The following is a 26,429-nucleotide window of genomic DNA, read 5'->3' on the forward strand; positions in this document are numbered from 1 at the left end:
AGTTACAATCATGAAAGGTTTTAAAATAATATATAAATAAATAAAAAAAAAAAATAAAAACAAAAAATAAAATAATTATGTAACTAAACAATTCTTAACAATAATTTTTAGTATTATATTTAATATTGTTTAATAATAAAAATATATACTGTTCTCAGTTTCAGGATCATGTTATATAGACAGTCATGGTCACGTCAAATTTGAAATTGTTGTTATTTTCAATGTAATTTAAAACAGTGAGATCGTAAGAAAGAGAGAAGTTTCGAATTCGATTTGGTCACCGTGACTGGCTTTGTCACGATGATCAAAATAGTGTTGTTCAATAACAAACTTCAGAGTTTGCACGTATTAGAACTAAATATTTGTATTTTTGTATAGATAATAATAAATTTTTCCTACATAGATATGTAGATATATTCAAACCAAAATAAATATCTTTTAAATTTAGGCACAAAAAACGTTTCGAAATAGTAGGAAAAATAGTAGTTGTTGATTTTGATATCATACTCTGCATAACATGTCTTTTGTTTATGACCAAAAAGAGCGTAAAATGATCATTTGTTATACGAGTGTCTGTATAATATGACCCTATAATTTAGTTTGATGAGAAATATTGAAGTTTATCATTATTTGTGTTAGTTACAGATATTTGATTTCCACTGTGTGATTAAATAATATTAAAGAAGAGTATTAGTAAAATCGGAGCTAAGTTTCAGTGAAATATGTAAGCTATTATGCTTCCCTTATAAATCCAGGAATATGTACGAATACTTCTACGCAGTAATTTTGTAACAATTACCAAAATTGAAAAAAATGTTCACTTTATTTTCCTTTATTTTGAATTTTAATACAACATAACAAAAACATTTTATGAAGAAACTTTGTGGTTAGATTACTCATACGTACTGTAGTACCAATATTTTGATAATTTCATATTCACAATATTCTTTAACTTTACCATTAACATTTTATGATGTTATGATATAATGATGATGTTGTACTACTATTTCACTTGTTTGGTCTTTCTATTAACACAAATGTAATGTGTCCTTATGAGACAAATTTCGATATAGCATAGGGTTATCTATTATGTGGTTCAACAAATATTTATTTTCTTTCAAAATATTTTTTAAATTAAATATACATTATATACATTTTTTTATATATGTTTTTATTAAGGTTTTTATAATTGTTTTGATTTATGTTTTTATACATGTATTTTTTATATTTTAATTATTTTTATAATTTGTTTTTTGATAATATTTTTTTATTTATATGTAATATAAAGTGTAGAACTATCCATTTGTGACTCGAAAATATATATTTTAATCAAATTACAATATAATGCATTTGTTGAGTTTCCTTTAAATATGAAATATAGAACCTTTAAATATTTTGAGATAATTTTTGAAAACTTGTTAGTTCAAAGCTGTTAATGGCTCGGTTATAATTTTGTAGACCAAAAAATATATATTGGTTAATGTACATATTTAGCATATTCTATATGTAATACCAACATTTTTCCCATTTCTGTAAATGAAATCAAAGTCTTCTTTAACTTTATCTTTAATTTTTTATGATGTTATGATATTATGATATCACATCAACATTTTATGATGATTATGTCGTACTACTAATTCACTAAAAATTTTTTTTTTTCATTTTAATTTGTTTTTCAACAACTTATTTTAAATACTTTCATTAATATTAGAACCTTGTTTAATTAATGTTTATCATGTCAGCACACTTTACTTTATTTTATTTTAGTTTAATATTGAGATTGCATGCTCCACGAATCGTATTAGTCTAAAATTACCTTGGATTTGTGTGATTGTTCGTTTTCAAAGTCAGTAAACTTTACCAATAATAATTGCTCGTAGGCAAATTCTATATGTACTAAACGATGAAGTTATTTTAGAGGAAATTATTATGTGCGCCTGTTAAATGTTACAAATCAAGCAATCCAACGATTTAGGCGCCTAAACAAGCGAGTAAGTGTGCATATCGTACTACAATATCGCACCTATAAAGTACACGCTTTGCCTAATGATTTTCAGTGCATAACTAGAAATTAACAAACAGCACACATTGTGCGGCCTATTAACATCCTTTGATCGTTAATAACACAACTTAGTGTTATGCTGCTTACTGGTTTCTCCCCTCCCCATCTCCCCACCACCCACGAAAATTACACTTACAAACCAAATTGCTTTCGGCAATTTTGTCATGAAATATTAATTACGTGCAAATAATAATTATACAGTACGAGCACCAGCAACAAAAACAACAAAAACAATACATACGATGTTATTACAAATCTACAGTGGCAATTCACTCACACGATTACGCATACACCGAACATGCATTATACGCATAATAGCACAACAACAAAAACGGCAAATACAACAGTGTAGCAAGCCAGCAAATGAAATAATTTATTTAGCTTAGAGCGTATAGCGTAGACCGTAGAGCTGATAGCTGATAGCTTATAGGTCACAGCTCACAGCATTTTATTCAAAACTCAACGCTCACACTTCGCACGCACTTCAAATTGTAACTAATATTTTAATGTTATTATAATTTCAACAATTTATTTAAACATTAATTAATAAAACTTCTACATACATTTCTATTTACTTTATTAAAAAAACAAGTAATAAATAATGAGCTTTTGCTGGGTGCGGGTAATTAGAAATACGAGAGCGAAGTGTGAGCTTCCAGAATTAATTACCGTAATTATTGAAATATTAATTAGTGTAGATTTGTGTGTGAACACCGTGTTTTTGTATAGATTCTACACATTTCCATCTAAGCGCAGAAGTGATACGATTTTCAATTAAATTTTTATAAGATATTCACTACATTTATTTGGCTTTCTAATGACTTCTTTATTACATACATTAATTTAAATTACATTACATGCGTTATTTAATATTCAAATTAGCTATGTGTTTAATTTTTAATATTAGACACATAAAAAGTTAATTAAAGTTAAACATAACGCTTTAATTTTCTTTTAAAATAGTAAGCGAAACTATAACATTGTGTTAATCCAAAGGCTATCAATGATGAATATTTGTATTGTTTAGTCTTCCTATTAATGTGAATAAACACCTTTAAATATCCTTAAAAGTATTGAGTCCTTAAGAGATAAATTTCGATTTAGTATAGGGTTATCCATTTTGTGGCTCAAGAAATATTTATGTTCTTTCAAAATTTTTTTTTAAATTAAATATATAATATATAAATGTTTTTATATAAATGTTTATTTATATATATATTGTAGAGCTATCCATTTGTGAGTCGAAAATATATATTTTAATCAAATTTTCAACATAATGCATTTGTTGAGTTTTCTATTGATATGAAATACAGCATCTTTAAATATATTTAAAAAAAATGACTTTTTTTATGATAATTTAAACATAAAATCACGGAATAGTTGTGATATACAAAAAATCACTGCAAACTATATATAAAATTATATATTGCTTTGCTTTATTCTTAAAATAATTAAAATAATAATTATTTTAAGTTTTAACTAATTTTAACTAAATTTATTACTTTCTCGAAAATAATATCTGAATTTTCTGTAAAATTCAAAAATACCAAATCATTTTAAATGAAATTTTTCGAAAATTATTTTAATGAACTTTTTTATTAAGAATCAACGAACTGTAAAATTTGTTCGTATGAGTTTTGCTTCTACCAATCAAAAATAATTGTACTTCTTGATTTTATTATCAATGCACACAGAGCAATGAAAGCATTCGATTATTTTTATTATTGATATTAATGGTATAATTAATTAATAATGTAATTATGAAGGATTCACACTAAAACCGTATGAAAAGTTAAAAAATAATTATTGCATAAATGAAAATTTCATTAACGAAATTTGTATTTGTATAAGTGTTGATAGTGGTAATATTAAAAGTTTTTCTGCGCTACAAAAAATGTGTAGTGTGTTTAGTTTTAAAAAATCCTCAACATCATATATCCTCAATTCAAGTACATGATTTAATGTAATTAAGTCAAGCATTGTAAAAGCTATTGTAAGTGAATCTTGTAAATATTAGAATTAAAAGCAAATTATTACAATTTTTGTGATACTATGCATAACATGCATTTTCGTCAAAGCCCAAAAGAGACAATTTTGACGAACTCATGACACTCTACATTACATGGCCTTTACTAAGTAAACTTAAAAATCTAAAAAAAAACATAAAATTTTAATTGTTAATCATTTAATTGCAATGAATAGTGTACATCTGTATTGCACACTTTCTATTTAAAAGAATATTGTTCGTACAAACAAATGCCTAAAGCACATATAACAACATTGTTGTTTTGGCAAATTTGTTTTTGTATATAGTCTTGTTTCGTTTTGCTTCAAAAAAACAAGTTCTCAATTTAACATACGCATTAAATATTTTCTTGTAAAAAATATTATAATAATTTAAGAATAAAAAATAAGAGTGCATTTAAGCTTGAAAGTCTCGATAGTAAGCAGCCACTGTTTTAATATTTCCAATGTTAGAAAGAAAATTAATTTGTGAAAAATAACAATAACACTTATTATAAGGTCCTGTTGCACTGTTATATATTTACCGAGCTAGATACATATAATCATAAATACATCTATTATTTCTTTCAAATTATAAGTTTGATATTCTAAAATTCAATTAAAATAACAGGAAAAATAAAGTTTAAAAAAAAGAAAAGAAAAACTAAAAAAAAAATTAAAGAAGAAGAGAAAAGGAAAATTAAAGAAAAAATTTAAAAAAAAGAAAGTGGAAAAACAAAAAAAAAACAGAAAAAATATAGAAGGAACATGAAATCAAAACTGAAAATGATAAATGACAAAAAAGAAAAAACAGTCGATATTATTTTCTAATATAGTAAGATCAGATATTGAACATAGTTTCAAGTTCAAATAAAATAATCAACTTTGTTGATGTTAGAACTGAATTAAAAAAATTAAATAATTGAAATATAATTTATTGCTACAAAGTGTAACTTAATTGTTAGTTACATTTCAACATAAAAAAAAAACACAGAAATAATTGTAATACTCGATGGAAGGAAAAAGGATTCGATAGAAAGCAAAGTTACAAGAAAATTGTATGAATTCCGTATAGTTGGATAAAGTGAATAGTTCTTCAAAATAAAAAAAGTAAGAATCAAATAGAAAAATAAATAAAAACAAAATAAATTTAAAAAATAAGTAGCAAAAATTAACACACAGAGAACGAGGAAAAAGATCTAAATAATATAAAATCCAAGAAAAATATTAACAAAAGACACTCGGAAAAAATAAAAATTAAAATACAACGAAAAAGGTCGTTAAATAAAAAGAGAAGTTTTAAACACGAAAAGAGAAAAATTAAAAAAGAAATAATCAAAATATAAATTTATATTTATTGTTTTATGACCAAATAATTTTTTATTATTTTTAAGATTAAAAATTTAGCAAAAATAACGAACTATTTTACCATAATTTCTGAAGTCATCATCAGGGAACTGAAACTATTATTAAATTAAAATAAAAAGTTATAAAACTTGTAAATATAACTTTCTAAAGAAATTAATTCAAACATTGAACATTGTATTTGTAATTGATTAAGCTAATTTTCAAGTAAATATTTTTATGTTTTAATAAAATTCAATATAAAAAACTGCCATTTAAATGCATTAAAAAATAAAATAAAACACTAGTTATGTTAAGCCTTTCCCGAGTTAGTGCACCTGGGCACTTTTACTCTATGATAGCTGGGGGGGATTCTGCAGAATCCCGCCCATCTCACTGACTAATTTGAGTATTCCTGATAATCTTCGTGATTATTGAATGATTGATCTAAGATCTGCATACCGCCCCATGCGGTTAGTGATTACTCTGAGATTAGATAGTGCGAAGTAGGGCAGCCTGTCGGTTTTCGCATATAGCTTCAGAGCTCTGTCCCTTATGCATTTTATGATCGGATCTATTCTAAGGTCTCTTAGCATGTCATTCGTGCGGATGTACTAGTGAACAATAAAAAGTTCAAGCTAACTGTATAAAAAATTATACTGAAGAGGCAGCTAAACCGTGAAACTGTTTTATTAAGAAAAATATAATTTAAAAAAAAAAAATAATAAAAAAAAAATACATACATATTTTTTAAACTAAATAAAATAAGGAGAATGGTACAATGTTGTAAATCATTTAAATATACTTGTTTACTATAAATATTTATTTTAAAATATTTCTAATCATATGAATGATCTAAAACACTTATAATTAACTTAGTTTTCTAAAAGCGAGAGAATAATATCATTCAAAAGTAAAGTAATAGAGCAAAAGCAGTGACGAAAATAAAATAATTACATTACAGACATCACTTTTATTTATTTTTTAGGGAATTAGTTTTTTACATTAAAGGACTAAATGTAATATAATACGTCTCAATATCAAAATTAATATTAAATACGGCTCAAAAAGTATACGGATTTTGTTCTTTGTTAACTACTCCTTAAGTAATAGACCTTTTTAAAAAATTTTTTTTTTGTTATATTGGTACACCCTTCCTTGACATATGGTATAAATTTGAGCATCATCCGTCAATTAGTTTGTTTACAGCAGCTGTTAATGTGAGACTACCTCAAATGCATTTAACGACTTTTACTATGGAAAATTCTTGTTGTAAGCGACTTTTTGACCAAACACGGCACCACTGTCATCGCTCAGGCACCAAATTCGCCAGATCTGGATCCGTGTGATTTTTTCCTGTTCCTGAAACTCAACTTGCCCCTTCGTGGTAAGAGTTTTGAGTCGATTGAATCGGTAAAAGAGAATTCGCTGGAGGATCTAAAAGCCATAACTTCACGGGCCTACGAAAAGTGTATGGAAGATTGTGTTAAGCAGATTGTGTTGGCATATGTGTATCGCTTCAGAAGGAGCATATTTTGAAGGAGATAAAATAAATGTGGAATAAAATTTAAATTTGTGTGTTTTATTTACAAAATCCGAGTACTTTTTGAGCAGAAGGTATATCATTTATATTAAAAAATAAATGTTTGATATATTTATACGTATATTATTTACAAAATAAAATTCTTAATACATTTGTATTATCGTAATATTATAATGTAGAGTTTGCAGTACACTATGTTTTTACATTTTTAGACTTTTCGTGTTTTAATTGAATTTTATGAATTATTGGTCCTAATAAAAAATGGGCTTTCTTGGGTTCAATTGTGACCTCAATACGGTAGAAACCCTGTTTGGTTTTTAAATAAAAGAAATATAGTAGCGATAGGTGCATATGCACTTACGAACACATGAATAAAAATACAAATTTACATTTATATCATTCAGCTATTAACATTAATTCCACTTTATAATGTGATAGTTTTGTGATACACTTTTATTTCTATATACAATAAATAGTCCCCGATTTATATTTATATGTCTTTGAATAAGTTGTATGATGTCATGATAGACCAAGCATAGTATTTCTATTTATAAAATAAATACAATATCTTGTATGTGCCAAAAAATTAATTAACTTTAAATAAAATTAATGATTAAAATTCTGTAATTGCAATGATTATTGATGTGAATTTGTTAAATTATGTGACACGGTCTTGTGAAAGCAATAATTGCATTAATGCGAAAACTACGAATTATGGATTTTAATTGCAATTACAGTTTTAATATTCTGCAATAAATATATAACAATTTTTTCTCACAAACATATGCAATGGATTAATTTGTTCAACTAAATAAGTTACAGAAATATATATGTATCTGTATGAAAATGAAGGGAGGAGAAATTATTGAATGCATTATCAAGTAGATAAGTGAAATGCACTTTAAAAGTATCACACACTTTAAAAGCGACAAAAATGATTAGTGAATATAAGTAACTATGAATAAAATATTTCTTTGAATTTAATAGATTTATTAATTAAATAGTGTTTCTATGAAAATTTATATAGTTTGTCTATTTAGTTGTTAAGGAGATTAGTTGCTATATTCCAATATTTTAATTTAATTGATACTGAATTGCAATAATCGCCTATTTTCTATCATTTTGTTTTTCTGTGATGAGTTTATGTAGTAATAAGCAATAAATTTTGTTATTATCTCTAAGTAGTGGCTTAAGTATACTGAACATAACGAATACTGATAAGCAAATTAAAAATTTGAAGACTTAATTTGATAAGAGACCCTCAGCTTGTCTAATAGTTTTCAATGTTAAGTGCTTTAGGAAATTTTGAACAACTTACCGAGCATAGATAAGAGAAATAAGCCAAAAGCTGTCATATTTTATTGTTTTTATAAAAAAAATCTTTGTTTACGTAAAATTAAATAGAATAAAAGTTTATAATATAATAAATTTTTTTCTTTCTGTAGGAACTAATTGCTTTATTATGGTCTTTTTTTATTTATATCACTTATTAATTTTACGATAGGAACTTTTTTGACACTTTTTATATTACAATTTAATTGGCAAGAATTGTTATAAATTTTATTGTATGTATATTTTACATATTTTCTCTTATTGAAATTTTTTATAAATTTATTTTATTAATTTATATTTTAATTTATATTTCTTTATTTTATATTAAATATTTTATTTTCTTTATATCTATAGATTTATTTATTAAATAAATTTTTTTATTTTTTAAAATTTATTTATTTTATTTATTTTTCTTTAAAGTATTGCTATTAACATAACCCGCGCTTTTAAACGATTTATTTATTACTAATTATTATATATAAAAGCTGCTAAGGCGTATACGTAATTTTTCGTGTTTGCGGTTTTATTTTTCACCAACACCTTTCACGGCAGAAGTTCGGGAATTGAGTGTTTACCGTATGTCGGAAACTTGCGTTTATAGACAAATGCCGAATATCGCACTGATCGTGCAAAACACCACAAACAATACAAAAACAAAAAAAAACAAAAAAGAAAATAATCAAAAGCAACATTAACTACAACTTGTAGTACTACTAAGTAAACAACAACAACAAATTAAGTGTAAAAATGAATACAAAAAAAAAAAACAAAATTAATAAATTGTTTATATAAAAAAGGCAAAAAAAATCACACTCAAATCGTTGAATAAATCAAATAATTTGTTAAAAATTGCTTAGTTCCACTGAGTTGACTGAGCTTAAAACTAATTCTTGTTGATATTTACAATTTTTATTGTATATAAATTATATATATTTACATACAATCATACATTCATTCATTCATATTCACTTATTATTTTATTTTATTGAATTTTCATATACGACAATTTTTATTGAATTGAATTACTTATGTCACTGAAGTGCTGTAATCGGCACCTAATAAGCATTAATTTGAGCGAAATGATGGATTTGAGTTAATTGGAGCAATTGTTTTAACTCATATTTAGCTCAATTCTCTCGATCTGCACCAGATCTTCCTAAAATGGCATGTATTTTCTCTGTGCGTATTAAAAAATAATGAATGAAACAGCTAATATATGAAAAGTTCATTCAGCCGGGTTAATTATTTGTAATCTTTACTTATTTAATTAAATCAACTAAAAAGTAATTTTTCTGTACTTCTATGACGTATTTATTTCTAAGTTGTTTCCTGTTGTTTTTATATTTTATTAAAAAAAAGTACATAAAAAATTGTAGAGATCGATTCTGATTGGTAGACCCCAAAAGTAGTTTTTCTAATATGACTTTCTTACTAGGTTTTAAGCTAAAGATAAGAAACTGTTTAAATTTACAAAAAAGAACATATATTTAATTATACGCTTTCAGGTTTAAGAAAGGCAGAAGTTTTCCTTACAAAATAACTAGATGAATCATTTAAGAGTTATGTAAAAGTTTCTAAAGTAGCCTTGTAAAAAAATACTTTTAAGAAAAATTAGATACTAATATACAAAAAATTAAAAAACTCAACATCATTTAGGAAATCAAGCTATACATTAAAATATTTCGATTAAAAAATAACATCTTTTCTTGTTGCTATACCATTCTCGCAAATATTTGCAAATCAATAATAAATAAACATGTATATACATATAAATTGCTCTGGCACACAAAACAACATTGTTGTTTATGTAAATTTGTTATTTTTTTCTCACAAATAGTTGTGCTGTAAATCAATAATAAACAAACATGTATATACATACAAATTCCTGTGGCACGCAAAACAACATTGTTGTTGATGCTAATTTCTTATTTTCGTCTCACAAATAGTTGTCTTCAATCAAAAATTCTATAATTAACTTTAAAAACATTATTTGAATTCACTTGTAGCCAATGGTTTACATAAATAAACTTTGTATATACATACGAGTACAAATTCCTGTAGCACACAAAACAACATTGTTGTAGATGCAAATTTTTTTTGTCTGTAAATAGCTTTTGCTCACGTGTACTGTATATAGAAAACACTTTTAAAAAATTAGCGAATGTCCACTTGGGCTGGAAAAGTTCAAAAATTTCTTTTTGTAGAAGTCTCAAGATTTTAAGAAGTTATGTGGTGTAACAGTATGCAAGAAGTACAAAATTCCTTTTTATGGAACTGCTCTGATGATAATAAGAAACTGATGGACAAGTTCAAAAATTAAACAAATAAGTTTTCAAAAATTTTGAGGTGCAGTTTTGCACTATTTTGTTGCCACAAAGCTGGCCATAAAAATCTTAGTTTTGGTATCAATGCGCTATATTAATGAAGAAAATTATATTTGGAAGATCGACGTTTGTAAACGTGGCGAACGGTTAGTGGAATGTCTAAATCTTGCCCGGTTTGAGCGTTTTTGTAAAGAAAATATTTAGTTGTTTCCTTTTTGTCTATGTTCTGTGGATTTCAACTGAAACTTCCAGTTTGTAGATGTAAGAAAAAGCGTAGGCAAGACCTTCTTTAGAATCGTGAGCTACTAACTGTTGGTATCCATATGCTTCAATTATGTTCGTTTGCAAAATGAACGATTATGTCCACTTAAACCAAAGAAACTTTTTTTTTTTTAAAAGCAATTATTCTGTACATTTTGTATTTTCTTTGATACCTTCGCTCTCAATTAATATTAAAATCGCATCCCGCATGATTTATTAGAATTATCTTCTGCTTTTATGCTATGCTATGACTGCTATATAAAAACAATTTTTTTGTATAAATTTAAAGAAATTTTCATAAAGCCGCATTCAATATTTTTTAAATAATATCAATTTCAAATTATCATAATATTCAAGTTTTTGAAATTTGAATAATAGATTAGTCATCAAAACAAAAAATATTTCACGGAATCGATGTTTGTATTTAACATATGTAAATGGATATAACATTATGATTTAACTAAAGGTTATTTTTTTGATGAACTTTCCTTTGACTTGAAATTAAAAATGCGTCATTTTCTATTTTCGAGTTTTTTCGTTTGGATAAAGGATTTATATCTTATATTTATTCTATTTGGTTAGAACACATCTTGTTTATATATATAGTAAACTAATTCATATAGTATTTTTTTACATATTATGCATTGTTTTGGACAAGCTCCATTTTTTAAGAAATTTATATTAAACACTTTAAAAATACTTTTTGAAGTGCTTTGTTTTCTCACAGTATATAAATAAATTTTTATTACCCTTATAAAATTTTATCAATTAATTGCTTAGTCCGATAAAGTTTAGATTTTGACTCTAGTTATGTCTTTGGCAAGGTCGTTGTTTTGCTAAGTAACGCTGATATTTAAGTGATTGATTATGTAGCTTATGTTGTAGTTTGAAATATTAATCACTTATTTAAAGAAATTTCAAAATTTTGTCATTATAGTCATAATGCAATTTATTACAAAAAGTTTGCAGTGACAGATATGGCAGAAGAAATATTTTCAAATAATGATTACTAATGATGAGCAAGTCAAAAATAATGTTCGAAGGATAAATTTGCTCAATAAGAAAATTATTTTACCGATACCGAATAAACTATTAAGTTGATGCCTCGGTAAATCACTAATTTGGTAACGAGGTAATATTGTAATTTTAAATACTTTTATCATTCTACTTAGTTACAGAGTTACCGAGCACTTCTGAAACCCCCTAATTGTATTAGAGTAACCAGTACGAGTATTACGAAATGTCTAACATTTGTTACTTCATCTATGAGTCATTTCATACAGTTGAACTTTGCATATTTTAAAAGTCTCTCATGATAAAGTAGACATTATCATTCTTTATTAAATTGAATTATTATTTATTTCAGGCCATAAAAGAAGGTTGGTGAGTAATGCGAAAACTCCAGTTTCCAAAAATAATTGTCATGTTAACTTCGTAAAATAAAAGAGCTGATATAATAATTTATATTCTTGTACTCTGATCCACACACATATTCTATTTAATAATTTTCTTTAAATAAATTTATTATTTAAGTTTATTTTGTTTTGTATTGAAATTTTGTTCATACAATAGACTTGGTGTAAGGAAAGATATAATGGCGAAGTGTATCGTTATTTCGATTGCATTTTATATGGGACATTCGTTACTTAAAAATAATAATTTTGGTTTATCTGTTATTTATCAGTTTTTCACCGAAGAAGTGCCATTATATAGGATGTGGCTTTTAACGAATTCAGGAAATATAATTTTAAGCACCTGTGCTTCGTTTTTCCATTCATTGTTTTTATTGAATTTCTTTTTATATTTCTTATTTATTTTATATATATATACATATATATATATATTATTTTTTATTTATGTATATTTTACTTTTTTTTATTTATGTATATTTTATTTTTTTTTATTTATATGTATTTTATTTTTTTCTTTATGTATATTTCATTTTTTTTTATTTATATGTATTTTATTGTTTTTTATTTTTGTTATTTTTAAATTAATTTTTTTTGTTTTGTTTTTGCATTTTTTTCTTTAAATTATGTTATGTATTTTAGTTCCTTTAATTTTTTATTTTATTTTTTACATATTTTTTCTTATACTTTTTTTTATATTTTTAAATTTTGTTTTATATATTTATTGTTTTTTATATTTATTGTTTTTTATATTTATTTATTTCTTTTTTTAATTTGTTTATTCAAATTTAATTCATCGCTATAAAAATTTAAATAATTTTCATATTTTTATTCTTTTTATTTTGTTTTTTTGTGTGTTTATTTAAATATAATTATTTTTAATTGGTTCGTTTTTATATTTATTATAGAATTGTTTATCTAACATATTCCATTAAGTTAAAAAAAATATATACTAACGTGTATTACGATAATATCTGTGTATTTAAATATATTTTTTTCTTTGTTGATGATCTTGGCGAACCGCAAGACCACTCCCTGAATAGCATTATAAGCCTTATAAGGTTCTAAGTGGTTCTAACTCTTAATTATACGGTAACATAATGGGCTTATATGCCTAAGTGGATACCTTGTGATCGCCGGTATAATCTACCTAACCTACCTACGCATACATATTTAATAAGGTATTAAAATATATTTATCATTTACATATTAAATCAAATGTCGGTGCATACAATTTATATGTGTGCAAATTAAATAAGTATAAGTAAGTGCATCTATGTATTTAAAAAACTTCTGCTAACACCTAAAATTAGGACTCAGTGGTTCTTAGGGTAACGGCAAATCTATATTGGTTGAACATTGTAATTGGAAAGCGCATATCATAACTACCTGTCACATTATGTAAAGAAGTATTATCATAGAATTGAAATATTATGCTAGACGTAGTTTCAACCTTTTCTTTGTACTTTTTTACAAATATTCTAAAAATAGTCGAAAACTAGAGTATAAGAACTAACTTTTATTTGTTCTCAATGTTCATTATATACATAATTATTTAGCTGGAACATAGTTAATACCTTTATTACTTACCATTATGCATAAAAATATGAATTATTGCCTTAAATTTTATTTTCTTCTAGAAAATTGTTAATATTTTTTTTGTTTTTTAAATAACTGAATAACTTTCATTCTATTTTTATTCTAAATTTAAATCATAAAATACATCAACATGAGAACTTTTTAATAATTAATTTTAATTTCTTTTTTAGTAGATATTATAATATATATGTTAATATCATTTGCTTAATTTTTGCCGAAACACTAAATGTGGACTTTATAAATATATTATGGTAACTTCTAAAATATTTTGTTAACTTTCGAATATCATTTAAAATTAATTTGTATCTAATTAAAACAAATACGTCAGCGAAAGAATTTTAATGATATGTTCATTTTTGCATATCATGCTTCCAATAGCGCCAGATAGCGCCAGATGGTTAGATAGCATTTATGGAAATGTTGAAAGAGTCTGACCTATTGTTTTATGTTTTTGTAAACCAATCAATACTAATTAAAATTATTGGTGATTTTTTTAAAAAAAAAATTTTTCTTATGTTTATTATTAATTGTATATTTATTTAAATTATTTAAATAATTTTATTATAATTAATTTGCATAAAAACAAACTAAATTTTTAATGGCTTTTGTTTATTTATCTCAATGCTTTAAATTATAAGTTTTATAATATTATTAATTTTTTGTATATGTCTGTGTTTTCAGTTGTTCTTCCATTAATTCATAAAATCCGGGGAATTACAACTCATAAATCTTTTCAACAATTCTGCAGATTTTTATTTATTTTGTTTTATACTAAAATATTTACAATATTGTGTGAAAAATTTAATTGCTAATTTATTTATTGTTTATTGTTTATTGTTTTTATTCTACAAATATTTTTTATTAAGAAATAAACTTTCAACTGATGGAAGACATTTGTTGCAATACACAAACCAACATTTACTGAAGTCTTTTTGTAATTTTATGGTTCATGTGATGTGGCGATATCTTTAAGATACTTTTGATTTTTAATAATTTTATTTTTCATTTTTTTTTTTCTTTTTTTTTTGTGATTTCTTTTTAAGCACTTAGTATAATGTATTAAATTCGGGGATCTACAAAGTTAAAGAAAATAGTTGAAATTCTTTTGTACAGAAAATGCTGCTGCTTGTGGTGGCTGTGGTTAAATTTTGTTTGAAGTATTTTTTCAAGTTCTGATTTTTATTTACTATAACTTTTGGGTTAATGTTTGCTATGCCAATTTTCAAAAACTTAAATACTTCCGCAAATAGTTGGCAGCATTGTTCATTTATAGTTAAAATTTGGGGGGATTTTTTTTTGTATATTTGCAACACAATAGGAGGGAAATTATAGAAAATTATTATAATTACACGAAAAAGTTTTTGTTTAGTTTTTGGTAGATTTTTGTGTGATTTTTTTCAGTGTCATTCACTTTCATAGTATAAAATTTGTTGAATAGTCACTTACCCCATCTGTTTATGTGTTCTTCAACTTTTACAATGTCCTTTATAATTGCTGTCATCCTTTTTGTGAAAATAGTTTTATAACAATTTTATTATTAGAATTTTTTTTTTTGGTTAATTCAAAATTTTAAACTCCGCTTCAGTTTTTTTCGTAAACGACGACGACGTTTCGTTGACTAAACTTTTTCTCCTACAATTTGTGCGTTTCTACCTGACGTGTATGTTTTGTTCTGAAAGTCCAAAGAATTTCTTTTTGTTTTTCTATAAAATATACATTTTTTTATCGCTTCATGAAGTAAAACAAGAATTTTATACTAAAATATAAAGACTTTGTTTTTTTTTTGTTTTGGTTTCAAATTTAACTAATCAATACTTTATCAATCGTTATACTCGTATATATTTTATATCACCAACCAGCAATGCTTATGCTGCGAAACAAATACAATCGCTTATCAAATTGTTTTGATAATAAAAAATTAAATATACAAATTTGATTGCATTTTTCTTTCTTGTCAACAATGTTTCAATACAATTCCTTTTCTTTTTATTCAGCGGATTTCTATGGTACCTTATCACCAGTTATAAGAACTTCTTAAGCCCAATAATATTTGAGTGATTTAAAAAAATATATTTGCATATTTTTATATATATGACTGTTATATATTATTTATATAAAAATGTATAAAATGTTTGAACATGTGCACTCTTCTATTATTGTCTATTGAACAGTAATTATTCAAAAGCAGTGTGATTCCCCAGTTACATTATTTTTATCTATTACACCCCAAAATGATTCAACTGATTGATAACCTTGATAAAAGTACTTAAAGTGAATAATATAAATTAAATTTATTTTTTGAATTTTTTTAATATACTTAAAATGCATTTGAGAAATTGTTGGTTATTGTATGGAATTGTGTTCCTTTCCGTACTTATATCTTTTATTGCTGCAGCTATCAAATAAGCTTTAAAATTATAGAATACTTATTTTATTTGATTTGATGACTGCTCAAAAAATATTAAATTTATATCTAAATATACAAATACTTACGGATAGAAAACTATCCGTAAATATTTGTATATTTCTAAAAAAAAAAATCAAAAAAAAAAACAATTTAATTGCTTGATAAAGTCTATTAAATATAAAATATAAATACAATAATGTAATTTCTTCAAACTAAAAAATAAAAGAGGTATTGACTCTCGCAGGGAGATATTTTTGTGTAATTTCTATAAAAATATTTTTCTCATTATTAGCGTTTTAGCGTTGGCGTACCAAAAACATTTTTTCAAATCTCATCGCAGCTTCTCAAATTGTTTCACAGTCATTCACGCCATATCTCCTTAATTCACTTTTCACCCGCATTAAGCAGGTAAAAGCAGAGATGTCCAACCTTTCTTATTGGATTTCGGAAAAACAATTTTCGTGTAATTAATTGAGTTGTGTATTGTACCATAAGATCATTTTAGGGTGATAATAATTTTGTGAGGAAAATCGACTCAAAAACGATATAAAGAACTATAGGTTTTCATTTTATATATAATTTGTGGTATATTTTAAATATGTTAAAGCGACTAGCAAAGTTATTGTATATTAGAAATATTTGTAACAAAATTCGGAAACTATCGCATTTTAAAAATTTGTACCATGTTTCCACTGCGTACTTAGTAAATAACTTAAGTAGTTTTAAAATAAGTTTCGCATTGCATATGAAAAACTTTTTACGTGTCAAAAAGTCCTCTGAAAGTTCTAAGAGACTTTCTGTTTGTTTAAATAAACTTCACTTAATAATATATTACACAAAAATAAATATATAATTGATATTATAAATCATTTATATATATATATTTTATATATTATATAAGCGCTTTCTTAGTGCGTTTGTTTGCAGTTCAGTAGTTGTTTTATTTACATTTTACATATAAAACATATGACAAATATTTTAAATATTGGTAATTTCCCACTTGTGGGAAATTTATTTTTAAGGGTTGCATTTGAGTTAAAAAGCACGGAGGCTGTTTCTATGGTTAACGAAATTTTCTTAGTAAGTATAACTTACTAAGTTATACTTACTAAGTAACCAGTGGAAACATACTATAAATGAAGATAAATTTAGAAATCTTAAGAGCCAGAAATAAAAACACAATAGTTTTCCCCAGACATTTGTAAAATGTGATATGTGCTTTTTTCTTTTCGAATATGATTTTTTGTGAGGAAAGTTATTGTAAATACGATATCTTGGTAATTATTTAATATCTTTTTAATTCCACTTAAGGCGACTTAGGCCTTATAATAGTAGAGGTTACAGGACTTGGCTTATCACACCTAATAACGCTCAGTTTTTATTCGGCCGGGTAATGGTATGGACTGATGCGATTCAATGATGTGTTATTGTCGGCACTTCAGAAAAATTTACGTTTATAATAATTTTAACCAATATGTAATTAACTTAATTTATTAATTTAAAACCTAGAATTATTTTAAAACCATTAGTGTTTGTTGTGAATCATTTCGTAGTTATACTTGACTTCGTATTTATTCATTTATTGTTTATAAATGTTGTCTATAGAAATCTTAAACTTATTGAATAGTATTAATTAGAGGTATTCGACGGCATTTGATATAAATTATGAGATTACATTATATATATAACATTATATATAGTTTTTAAAATAATAGAAATTTTTTCTACTATGAAAATAAATCTCGAGGAATTTAAAAGAAATGCTTATTGAATCTATTATCTGAATAGGAATTATTACTACAATAGTTCCAGTTTTGTTGCAGTTACAAATCATCATATTACTTTTATCAGTTCCTATGATATCATAAGCTCTTCCTCAAAAAAATTTGACTGCTTTATATCTATATTACATATTTCCTTGGCTTCGAATGTGCAGTCACGGTAAAATATATTCCGACCTAATAACTTAATAACTGCTTCATTATAGCGCCACCATTTAATGCAGAACTGCCGGTAAAGCACCTCGCGTGTCTGGAAACAACCAATTATTGATGTTATACATTTATCACTCGAGGGGGTTTTCTGATAAATAGCTAGCCTTTCTGTAGCCAACTTTTGTTTGATTATTTTTAAATGGAATTTAACTTACTTATTTAGTATTTGTATCAGCGAAGTAAATATTTACGCATTTGCTAAATTTTCAATATTTTGTTTATTTTGTATGCCTTGATAAATATCGAAGAAATATTTTCTCTAGTATAAAAATATAAAGTAGCTTTTCGAATAAATATTACGACCTGTGTGCTGATAAAGATAATTTATGTGATTTTAGTATAATAAAATGTTTAAAATCAGTTTTTTTTTTAAAGTTAAACTTTGAAATTACTAGTAAATCTATATAACAAGATTAACATTCTCAGAAGTCAGTCATGCAATTAGTTTAATATGAATTATAAATGCAGTGCTATAATTTATAATTATTCTTGTAGGTGGTATATGCGGGACTTTAATATATGAATTACTCATAGCCAGTTTTTTTTATGTACGGGTACTTTTTAGCCCTACATTGACTCCCCCAGTTTGACTTTCTTAATTATTTTGAGTGTTACATTGCACATGAATTAATTCCATAAGTCACGCTATCTAACAGGTGTTGCTGGTGTTCTATTAAATAAAATTCTTATAATTAGTGATTTAGGCTTTCCTTTGTTAGTCATAGTTGGACCTAATTGTGTCTAATTACTCATAGTTAGGATAAAAAGCTTATTGGTAGGAAAACTGATTATTATGTACAACTTTAAATGCTTATCACTATCATTAAATATAAGTTAAACACACGATGAATTATATATACAGTTTACAAAAATTTTGAGAGAAGTGAAATTAGAGAAATACAATTTTTTTTGCCGCACGTAAGGGATAACTTAATTTCTTAAGTAACAAGGAACTACTGCTACAATATAACTTTAATCCCCAGAGGTTGTATTATTGTAATATTTTTTGTGTACAAATTTCATATTTCGTGGCATATGGTTATGCAAAGTTTCTAGCCTTGGGTCCCTAGTGCAATTTATATATGATCTGATAGTTAATAGTATAAGAGGTACTATTCAAATAAAATTAAACATATGTATAATTCATATAATTCAAGTCGTTTTTTCACAGTATACAAATAATTTTTTATTAAATTAATATCACTTTGAAAGTACAAGTTGTGTATTTTTTGACTACATTGCAATACCTTATTTATTAGAGATTTATTTGTTTATATTTATATAACTTTCTTTTGTTTGCTTTTATTTATACTAAGTGCTCTAGCGATATATCTCTTATTATATAGTATATATATGAAAATTACTCCTATTTTCTAAATAAATTAATATTTTGTTTCATTTTATATTGAATGATTTGGATATTAAATTTGAATTCCTCTCATCCTATGAATATGCAATTCAATTCACGGTAAACTTAGATCTTAAGACATTTTGATTGATCTTATAAATATGCAATATATGTGTATAAGAAACGGTTTCAAGAGAAGGAGAATCAAGAAAATTAAAAGATTTAACTGAATAGCTAAATAACTAAAGTTATCATTATATTGCTATTATAAAATAGTTTCAGAAACTATTCATTTTATAAGATACAGATGAGGCTACTTCCAATAATCTATTTTCTATAATAAAATTCAACTTACTATTAATTTTGCTTAGTTTCCGTAGTTAAGAAGCTACAGTCTTGAAACAATAAACAGTTTTTAAAAATTCTTGTAGACAATCTAATGCTTTTATTAAAACAACAATAACGATAGATTCTTATCTTTAAAACTTTTTGTTGCTGAGAGAACAGTATCAGTAATTATAAAATACAAATTTATTAAATAATGTTATTTTTATAAAACGGTACGTCAAGTTTTTTTTCATCTAATCTATAAACCGTTTTAAAGAGCGAAATTTAATAAATAATATTTTGATTATGATAAATGTGAATAATGTAAATCAATAATTAGAAATGCGTACACAAATATTCTATATTGCCATATAGGGTCATATTCGTACTTAATTAATGCGTACATTGAATAAAACAGTGACTAATATATACAACTTGTATATATCATAAAGGCATTAAATACGTATATACCTTCTGCTCAAAAAGTATCCGGATGTTGTTGTTTGTTAACTACTCCTAAAGTAATAGATCTTTTTAAAAAATTTTTTTTTTTGTTATGTTGCTACACTCTTTCTTGACATATAGTACAAATTTGAGCGCCATCTGTCAATTAGTTTGTTTACAGCAGCTGCTAATGTGAGACTACCTCAAATGCATTTAGCGATTTTTACTATGGAAAATTCTCGTTGATTTTTTGACCAAACACGGCACCAATGTCATCGCTCAGGCACCGATGACATTGATGCGACTTTTCCTTGTTCCCGAAACTCAAATTGCCCTTTCGTGGTAAGCGTTTTGAGTCGATTCAATCGGTAAAAGAGAATTCGCCGAAGGAACTAAAAGCCATACCTGCAAGGGCCTACGAAAAGTGTATGGAAGATTGGGTTAAGCGTTGGCGTATGTGTATCGCTTCAGAAGGAGCATATTTTGAAGGAGATAAAATAAATGAGTGATAAAATTTAAATTTGTGTGTTTTATTTACAAAATCCGGGTACTTTTTGAGCTATTCTATATAACTATTACATATATTTGGTAACGTCACCTTACTTTACTTACTTATATACGTCATAATAAGCCGTCATTGGATTGCTCCACGCGGCTCTATACTCTAGGTGTCTTTGCCAAAGGTGCGAATTGTCTAGTTTCATATATCACTATATGAGTACAATAAGTATGGTTAGTACTTTTTAACTTGAGCACTCCACCCGAGACACGGTCTTTCTCTATTTCTTCTTTCTCCAATTTCCCCTTCAAATACCTTTTTCTTTGTAGCCTTATTGTTCATTCTCATGGCACAAGCAAATGTTAAATGTTAATTCAATATCGGCTTTCGATCTGATGCAGCATTTACCTCCAGGTGGGTCTGATGCTTGCGCAAATTCTCTAGTCTCGTATATCAAGAGTAGTTGCTGCTTCTTAAAATCGTGGAAAAAATTTGTGGTAGTAAAATTCGTACAGCTCCTGATTAATTCAGATAGGGTAGTCGTTGTTAATCCGTATAGAACCAAAAATCTTACGAAACACATGTTTGTTCTCTCATATCACACTCAGTATGGTTTTATCATTCTACGATAGAGTATTTGATCTCTAGACTGAGTTGATGATTGTTAGTTGGTAGCACAATCATCTATGGAATTCAGTAAATGCAACAATCTCTTCTTATATGCTGTATTACTCCACTATGTTTATTTTATCATAGTTTTCAATTTGAGTATTAAATTAATATTTTATAAAGAGGTTTTCGAACAGAAGTGAAACAACAACAAAAATTTATTTTTTAAATTATTTTAATTAATTGAATTTTTGGCTGACCATACAGCTGTTTTGAGTATTGCCAAATACCCTTCATCAGTGGTCTTGGAAATAATTCTTGTATTTAATTATTCGTAAATAATTATTTTTGAGACTGCAAGTACCAGGAATCGAACCGGGTCCTGCCAAATGTGAAGCTCAGAATCAGCAGCACCTTAACCAAACTGATCCAAAGCCGTACTGACTTTTTTGTTCGCATATTTTTGCTGGAGTTTTGTTATTAACAATTTTACTTGCTGTTGTTATATATTAGGAACGAAATCATTAACCACCTGTAGAATAAATTGAATTAATTAATTAATTATAATTTTTATTTTTAATTGTTAAATTTCAAACTATTCTAATTCGTAAGGCATTATTTGTTGCATGATTTGTTCTTTCTTATGTATAGAACCTAATCTAGGAACGTAATGCTGAGAAAGTCATGCTAATGTTACTCCACTAGTTGCACGGGCGAGAACCAATATTTATTAGCGAGAACCATATTTTTGTGAATAAGTTGTAATATTTTATTATATATTTTATATTTAATTATATTTATTATATTTAATTATATTCATTATATTTAATTATATTTATTATATTAAAGATTTGTTACGTGAATTCCATTACTAATTATTTTCCGAGTAATCATTCAATATACATTACTAAAACAATATTCAAATTAAATTTAATTTTTAATAAATTTTCGGTATATTTGTCTTAAAACAAACTATATTTAAATAATTTGAAATGTGCATTAAATTAAAATAATGACACAATTTTATTTAATCTCATTTAAGTGTAATCTCATTTATATAATCTCATTTACATCGAGTGCTCGGACATAAAACTAATCCTTAAATAGTTTGTTTGTTTCTATGCAACTTCCCGCCAATGTTTCCATTTTTGTATTTCCGCGTATAGTGCAGCGCCAGGACATTCAGTATCGCGCACCTGTCTATGTCCGTACAGAATATAATCTTTACGCAACTGTCCAGTTTCAATTGAATATTTAATAAAGTCCTGTGCCACCTGCAGCATTGGAGCCGGCGGCAGTTTCTCTATAAAACAAATACACATAAAATATAAGCAACGAAATCGAAATTGAGTTGTAATGGCCCAAAACAAACTGAAGCCACTGCCATTTAACATACCAACAAAATTGCCAATTAATAATAAACCAATGCTTTGACTGTTATAATTTGGTGCATGTGCGCCAACCACATTGTAACCACGTGCTTCATATACATTGCCATCAGCGCCTACGGCAAAACTGTAACCAATATCGGCCCAGCCGTGTTCATCCATATGAAAATTTTGCACCGAACGCATTGATGCCTTGCAAGCGTCCTCCGTTAAACATACGCCAGGATTGTACGAATGATGTATGATGACATATGGTGCAGGTCCAGTGAAATTTACGGAATCGCTGGGTTCTCGTGCCTCCCATTCGCTGCGCTTAATCAACCGCCATGCGCGTGCTACCTCGCTGCCCGTGCTGATTGCGGTTTCGCTGTCGACGGGTGCTGCATCAGCAAACAGCATTGCATTGACACTGGCTGTAGGCAAATATTAATATTTAAGCATTAATTGTGTGAGTATAATATTCAACTGCATATAATGCAACTGCACTATACATGTTTTTACGCCTTATAATTGCTAAAATTTTCCTATACATTTTAGCCATGCGAGGCAAATCTATCTTTTAGTTACCCGCACTTTAGTAATTATAGATATTGATAACTCACTTGTTGTGATGCTGCCATATGCTAAAAGCAGAACGCTCAATGATATCAGCAACTGAGATAAAATTGCATTTGGCGCTGTTCTAGCTGTTCTAGCTGTTGTAGCTGTTTTATCTGTTAATAGTTCGTTTGTTGTCAGTTTCCGTATCATGGGAATCCCCTGTAAATAGTCACTTTGTGTATCGCTGCTGGTCATGTTCGATTTTAATTTTTAGCTAAGCGTGCGTTGTTCTGTGCAGGTGAAATGCAACGGATTAAATGCTCAACATGAATTTCCAATTTTTATATTCTGCTCGACATTGGCATTGGTCACTGCGGTGCTCCAGATATTCTGTTTGTTTCTACAAAAAATGTTCATTTTTGTACTTTTTTTCCGTAAATTTTGTTGTTGTTTATTTACTTTCAGTGGTCATTGTTTTGGTTTTTATCTTAACAGTTTGATTGCTGATTTTACTCTAAATATTTAAAATTTCAAAAAACAAAAAAAAATTGTGTTAATCATATTATCTAGGTTGATTACTTGATTATTGCCCATTAAACCGGGTGATACGACTTATTATTCCAAAGTATATATTACAATTTAATTTGGAAGTAATTTTTTAATTATATTGCCGTTGCTTATGGTAGAGGACGTACGAGTAATTTTCGTTTAATTCGAAAAAAGTTTTGGGAATTCCCCCGGAAAATCTATTAACACGTTTTGTTCATGAAAGAAGCCTTATAGTTGTTTTTAGTAATAACCGCAAAATTTTTTTGTTGCATTAAAGAAATTGCTTTATTATGTTTATGTAAAGTCATTTGTAACAAATCAGTTTTGAGTTATAGCGCCGTAAATTTAAATATCTGTGCTGTATATGAAACTTTTTTGCAAATAATTTTAATAGCTTTTTTCAGAGGGGATTTTTCGGAGTTTTTGTTAAACATCGTGTGATTTTTCCTTAAACTTTGCTCTTTTTTTTTACTTAGGAGGACGTTCAAATTGCTAATTATGCATTAAAATAAAACGAGTAAGCAAACAATATGCATTAAGGAAATTTGAAAAAAATTGGGATTTTTCTTTGTGATATATATGGTAAAGATATCTCCTCTCTCACTCTCTCTTTTAGTGCAAAATTGAATAAATAAAAAAATTCTTCACTTAAACAGAACACAGATAAGCAAATGCTATATCATTAATATTAAAATAGAATACGAAGAATTATTAAGATAGAATATAAGTAAGTCAGATGATTAAAAAGAAAGAGAAAATATATAAATTACTATTAACAAAAAATTGATTAAAAGACATACAAAAAACAAAAAAAAAGACAAACTAAGAAATCAAAAAAAAAAAAAAAAATTAGAAAGGATAAGGCAATAAGGATAGAAAAAGAAAGAACACAGAAATTGTGAGTAGTGGTTTTGAAATAAAATATGTAGAAGCGATAGAAAGACAGAAAAGAAATAAATACATAGAAAACAGTTTTTTTCGAATAGGTAGAAAGCTTCAAAGTCTCAGTGTGTGACTGCGAGAATCCATTAAAACAATGTCTTAAAAATAATGTTTTAGCAGATTTTCCATCAATGCGAAAGGACCTATAGTTGGAACCATATTCCAACCATAGGTCAGCGTTATCGTTTATATAAACAAAATCAGTAAATCAGTACATAACAGGATCAAAAAGATCGGAATTAGTTTGTTACCGCACATAATTTGACGGTTTAATATAAATCGAAAAAAAGGGATGGAAATCTCGCAGAATATACATTGCAGAATGGATTTCTAATACATGATTGTATAGTGGAATGTTGCAAAAGTTGTGCAGACATCTGTTTAGTTCCTAAACTGTTTGGGCGGTTTTCTTCTAAGACTTGGAACAACTTGATATGTAGATGCTGAGTTCGAAGCAGATCAGGGGTATATTGTGGTCACAAATTATATATTTTTGCGCTGCTAAAATAGATGTAATAAGTATAGCGGATCTAGTGGTTACATTAAAAACAGAATAAGGGAAGTGCTTACAGTGTCTATAGTTGGCACAGTCATAGATATAGAAAAGGAATTTGAATATATGAAAAAAGAACATACAATAAAAGGGTAAAAAATGTATTGCACGAAAAGGAACATTAAAAATGATTAAAAACCCATTTTAAAAAATTAGATGAAAAAAGTGTCATATAAGTGGCAACTATAACAACATATATTTTAGTATATAGTATTCTATTTAGTATATAGTACATAACATAATATATAGTATAATATAGTGTTTTTAATTTAAAATCGTTTAGTTGTAAAATAATAAATAAAAACAGAATATTAAAAACATTAAAATAAATAATACTATCTAACAATGTTAAATATTACTAACAAAATAATTAAAAATATGATGTAAGTCAGTAAAGAAATTATAGAAAATATTTGTAGAAAATCAAATCGCATTTATTATTAAAATAATTATGATATACAGATAATTTAGAATATGTATTATAAATTTTTTAACTTTGGAATAAGTATAATCTTGAAATATAAGTCTGTTTAGGTCTATTTTGTACCAAACCAAACAAAACAAGAAATTTCTACACACGATGACATCACATCACCTAACTTACTATTCCTTGCGGAAGGTCAATTAAAAAGTTAATAAAAAAAATCGCATATCAGTCTTAATTAAGTAGACTTGACAGTACTTAGATAAAAACTTGTGTAGTAAAAGCTTAACATATTTTAGACTGTTTGAAGAAAGCATTTATACCAATCAATTCTGAAGGTGATCCGATCACAGACTGAACAGTTTCTACTTAATGGAAAGAGTCCATCAAATAGAATTGAAAACAGAAAATTAAACGAACAAAAAAAATAAATAAATAAATTTTATCTCAAAAATATACAGATGTCAAAAATTTTTTTGATGTTACACCTGTTCAAGGACAAGTTGGAGCATTAGTCTGATGTTAAA

At 26.3% G+C, this 26,429-nt stretch overlaps 2 protein-coding genes across 3 annotated transcripts in view; both read right to left on the reverse strand.

Moving 5' to 3' along the window:
• The window catches only part of LOC119685652 (peptidoglycan-recognition protein LB-like), a 31,020-nt gene extending 15,562 nt beyond the window's left edge, over positions 1-15,458 (reverse strand). Inside the window, exon 1 of one of the 2 annotated variants that reach the window (XM_038099999.1) lies at positions 15,325-15,458. In XM_038099999.1, coding sequence (XP_037955927.1) covers positions 15,325-15,379 — 55 coding nt within the window. In that variant the 5' untranslated portion in view covers positions 15,380-15,458. Of the gene's footprint in view, positions 1-8,271; positions 8,370-15,324 lie in introns of those variants that run through there. The other variant, XM_038100000.1, reaches the window with a different exon arrangement.
• Positions 15,459-22,543: 7,085 nt separating this feature from the next.
• On the reverse strand, positions 22,544-23,855 carry LOC119683403 (peptidoglycan-recognition protein LB-like). Its single transcript, XM_038097067.1, has 3 exons — positions 23,497-23,855; positions 22,903-23,307; positions 22,544-22,809 (listed from the first exon to the last, which is right to left on the reverse strand). Exons 1-3 carry the CDS (start codon positions 23,687-23,689, stop codon positions 22,625-22,627), a joined length of 783 nt encoding a protein of 260 aa, XP_037952995.1. The 5' UTR covers positions 23,690-23,855; the 3' UTR covers positions 22,544-22,624.
• Between the last annotated feature and the right edge of the window lie 2,574 nt (positions 23,856-26,429).

Source organism: Teleopsis dalmanni, chromosome 2 (assembly GCF_002237135.1).
Source record: "Teleopsis dalmanni isolate 2A chromosome 2, ASM223713v2, whole genome shotgun sequence".
NCBI classification, from domain to species: Eukaryota; Metazoa; Arthropoda; class Insecta; order Diptera; family Diopsidae; genus Teleopsis; species Teleopsis dalmanni.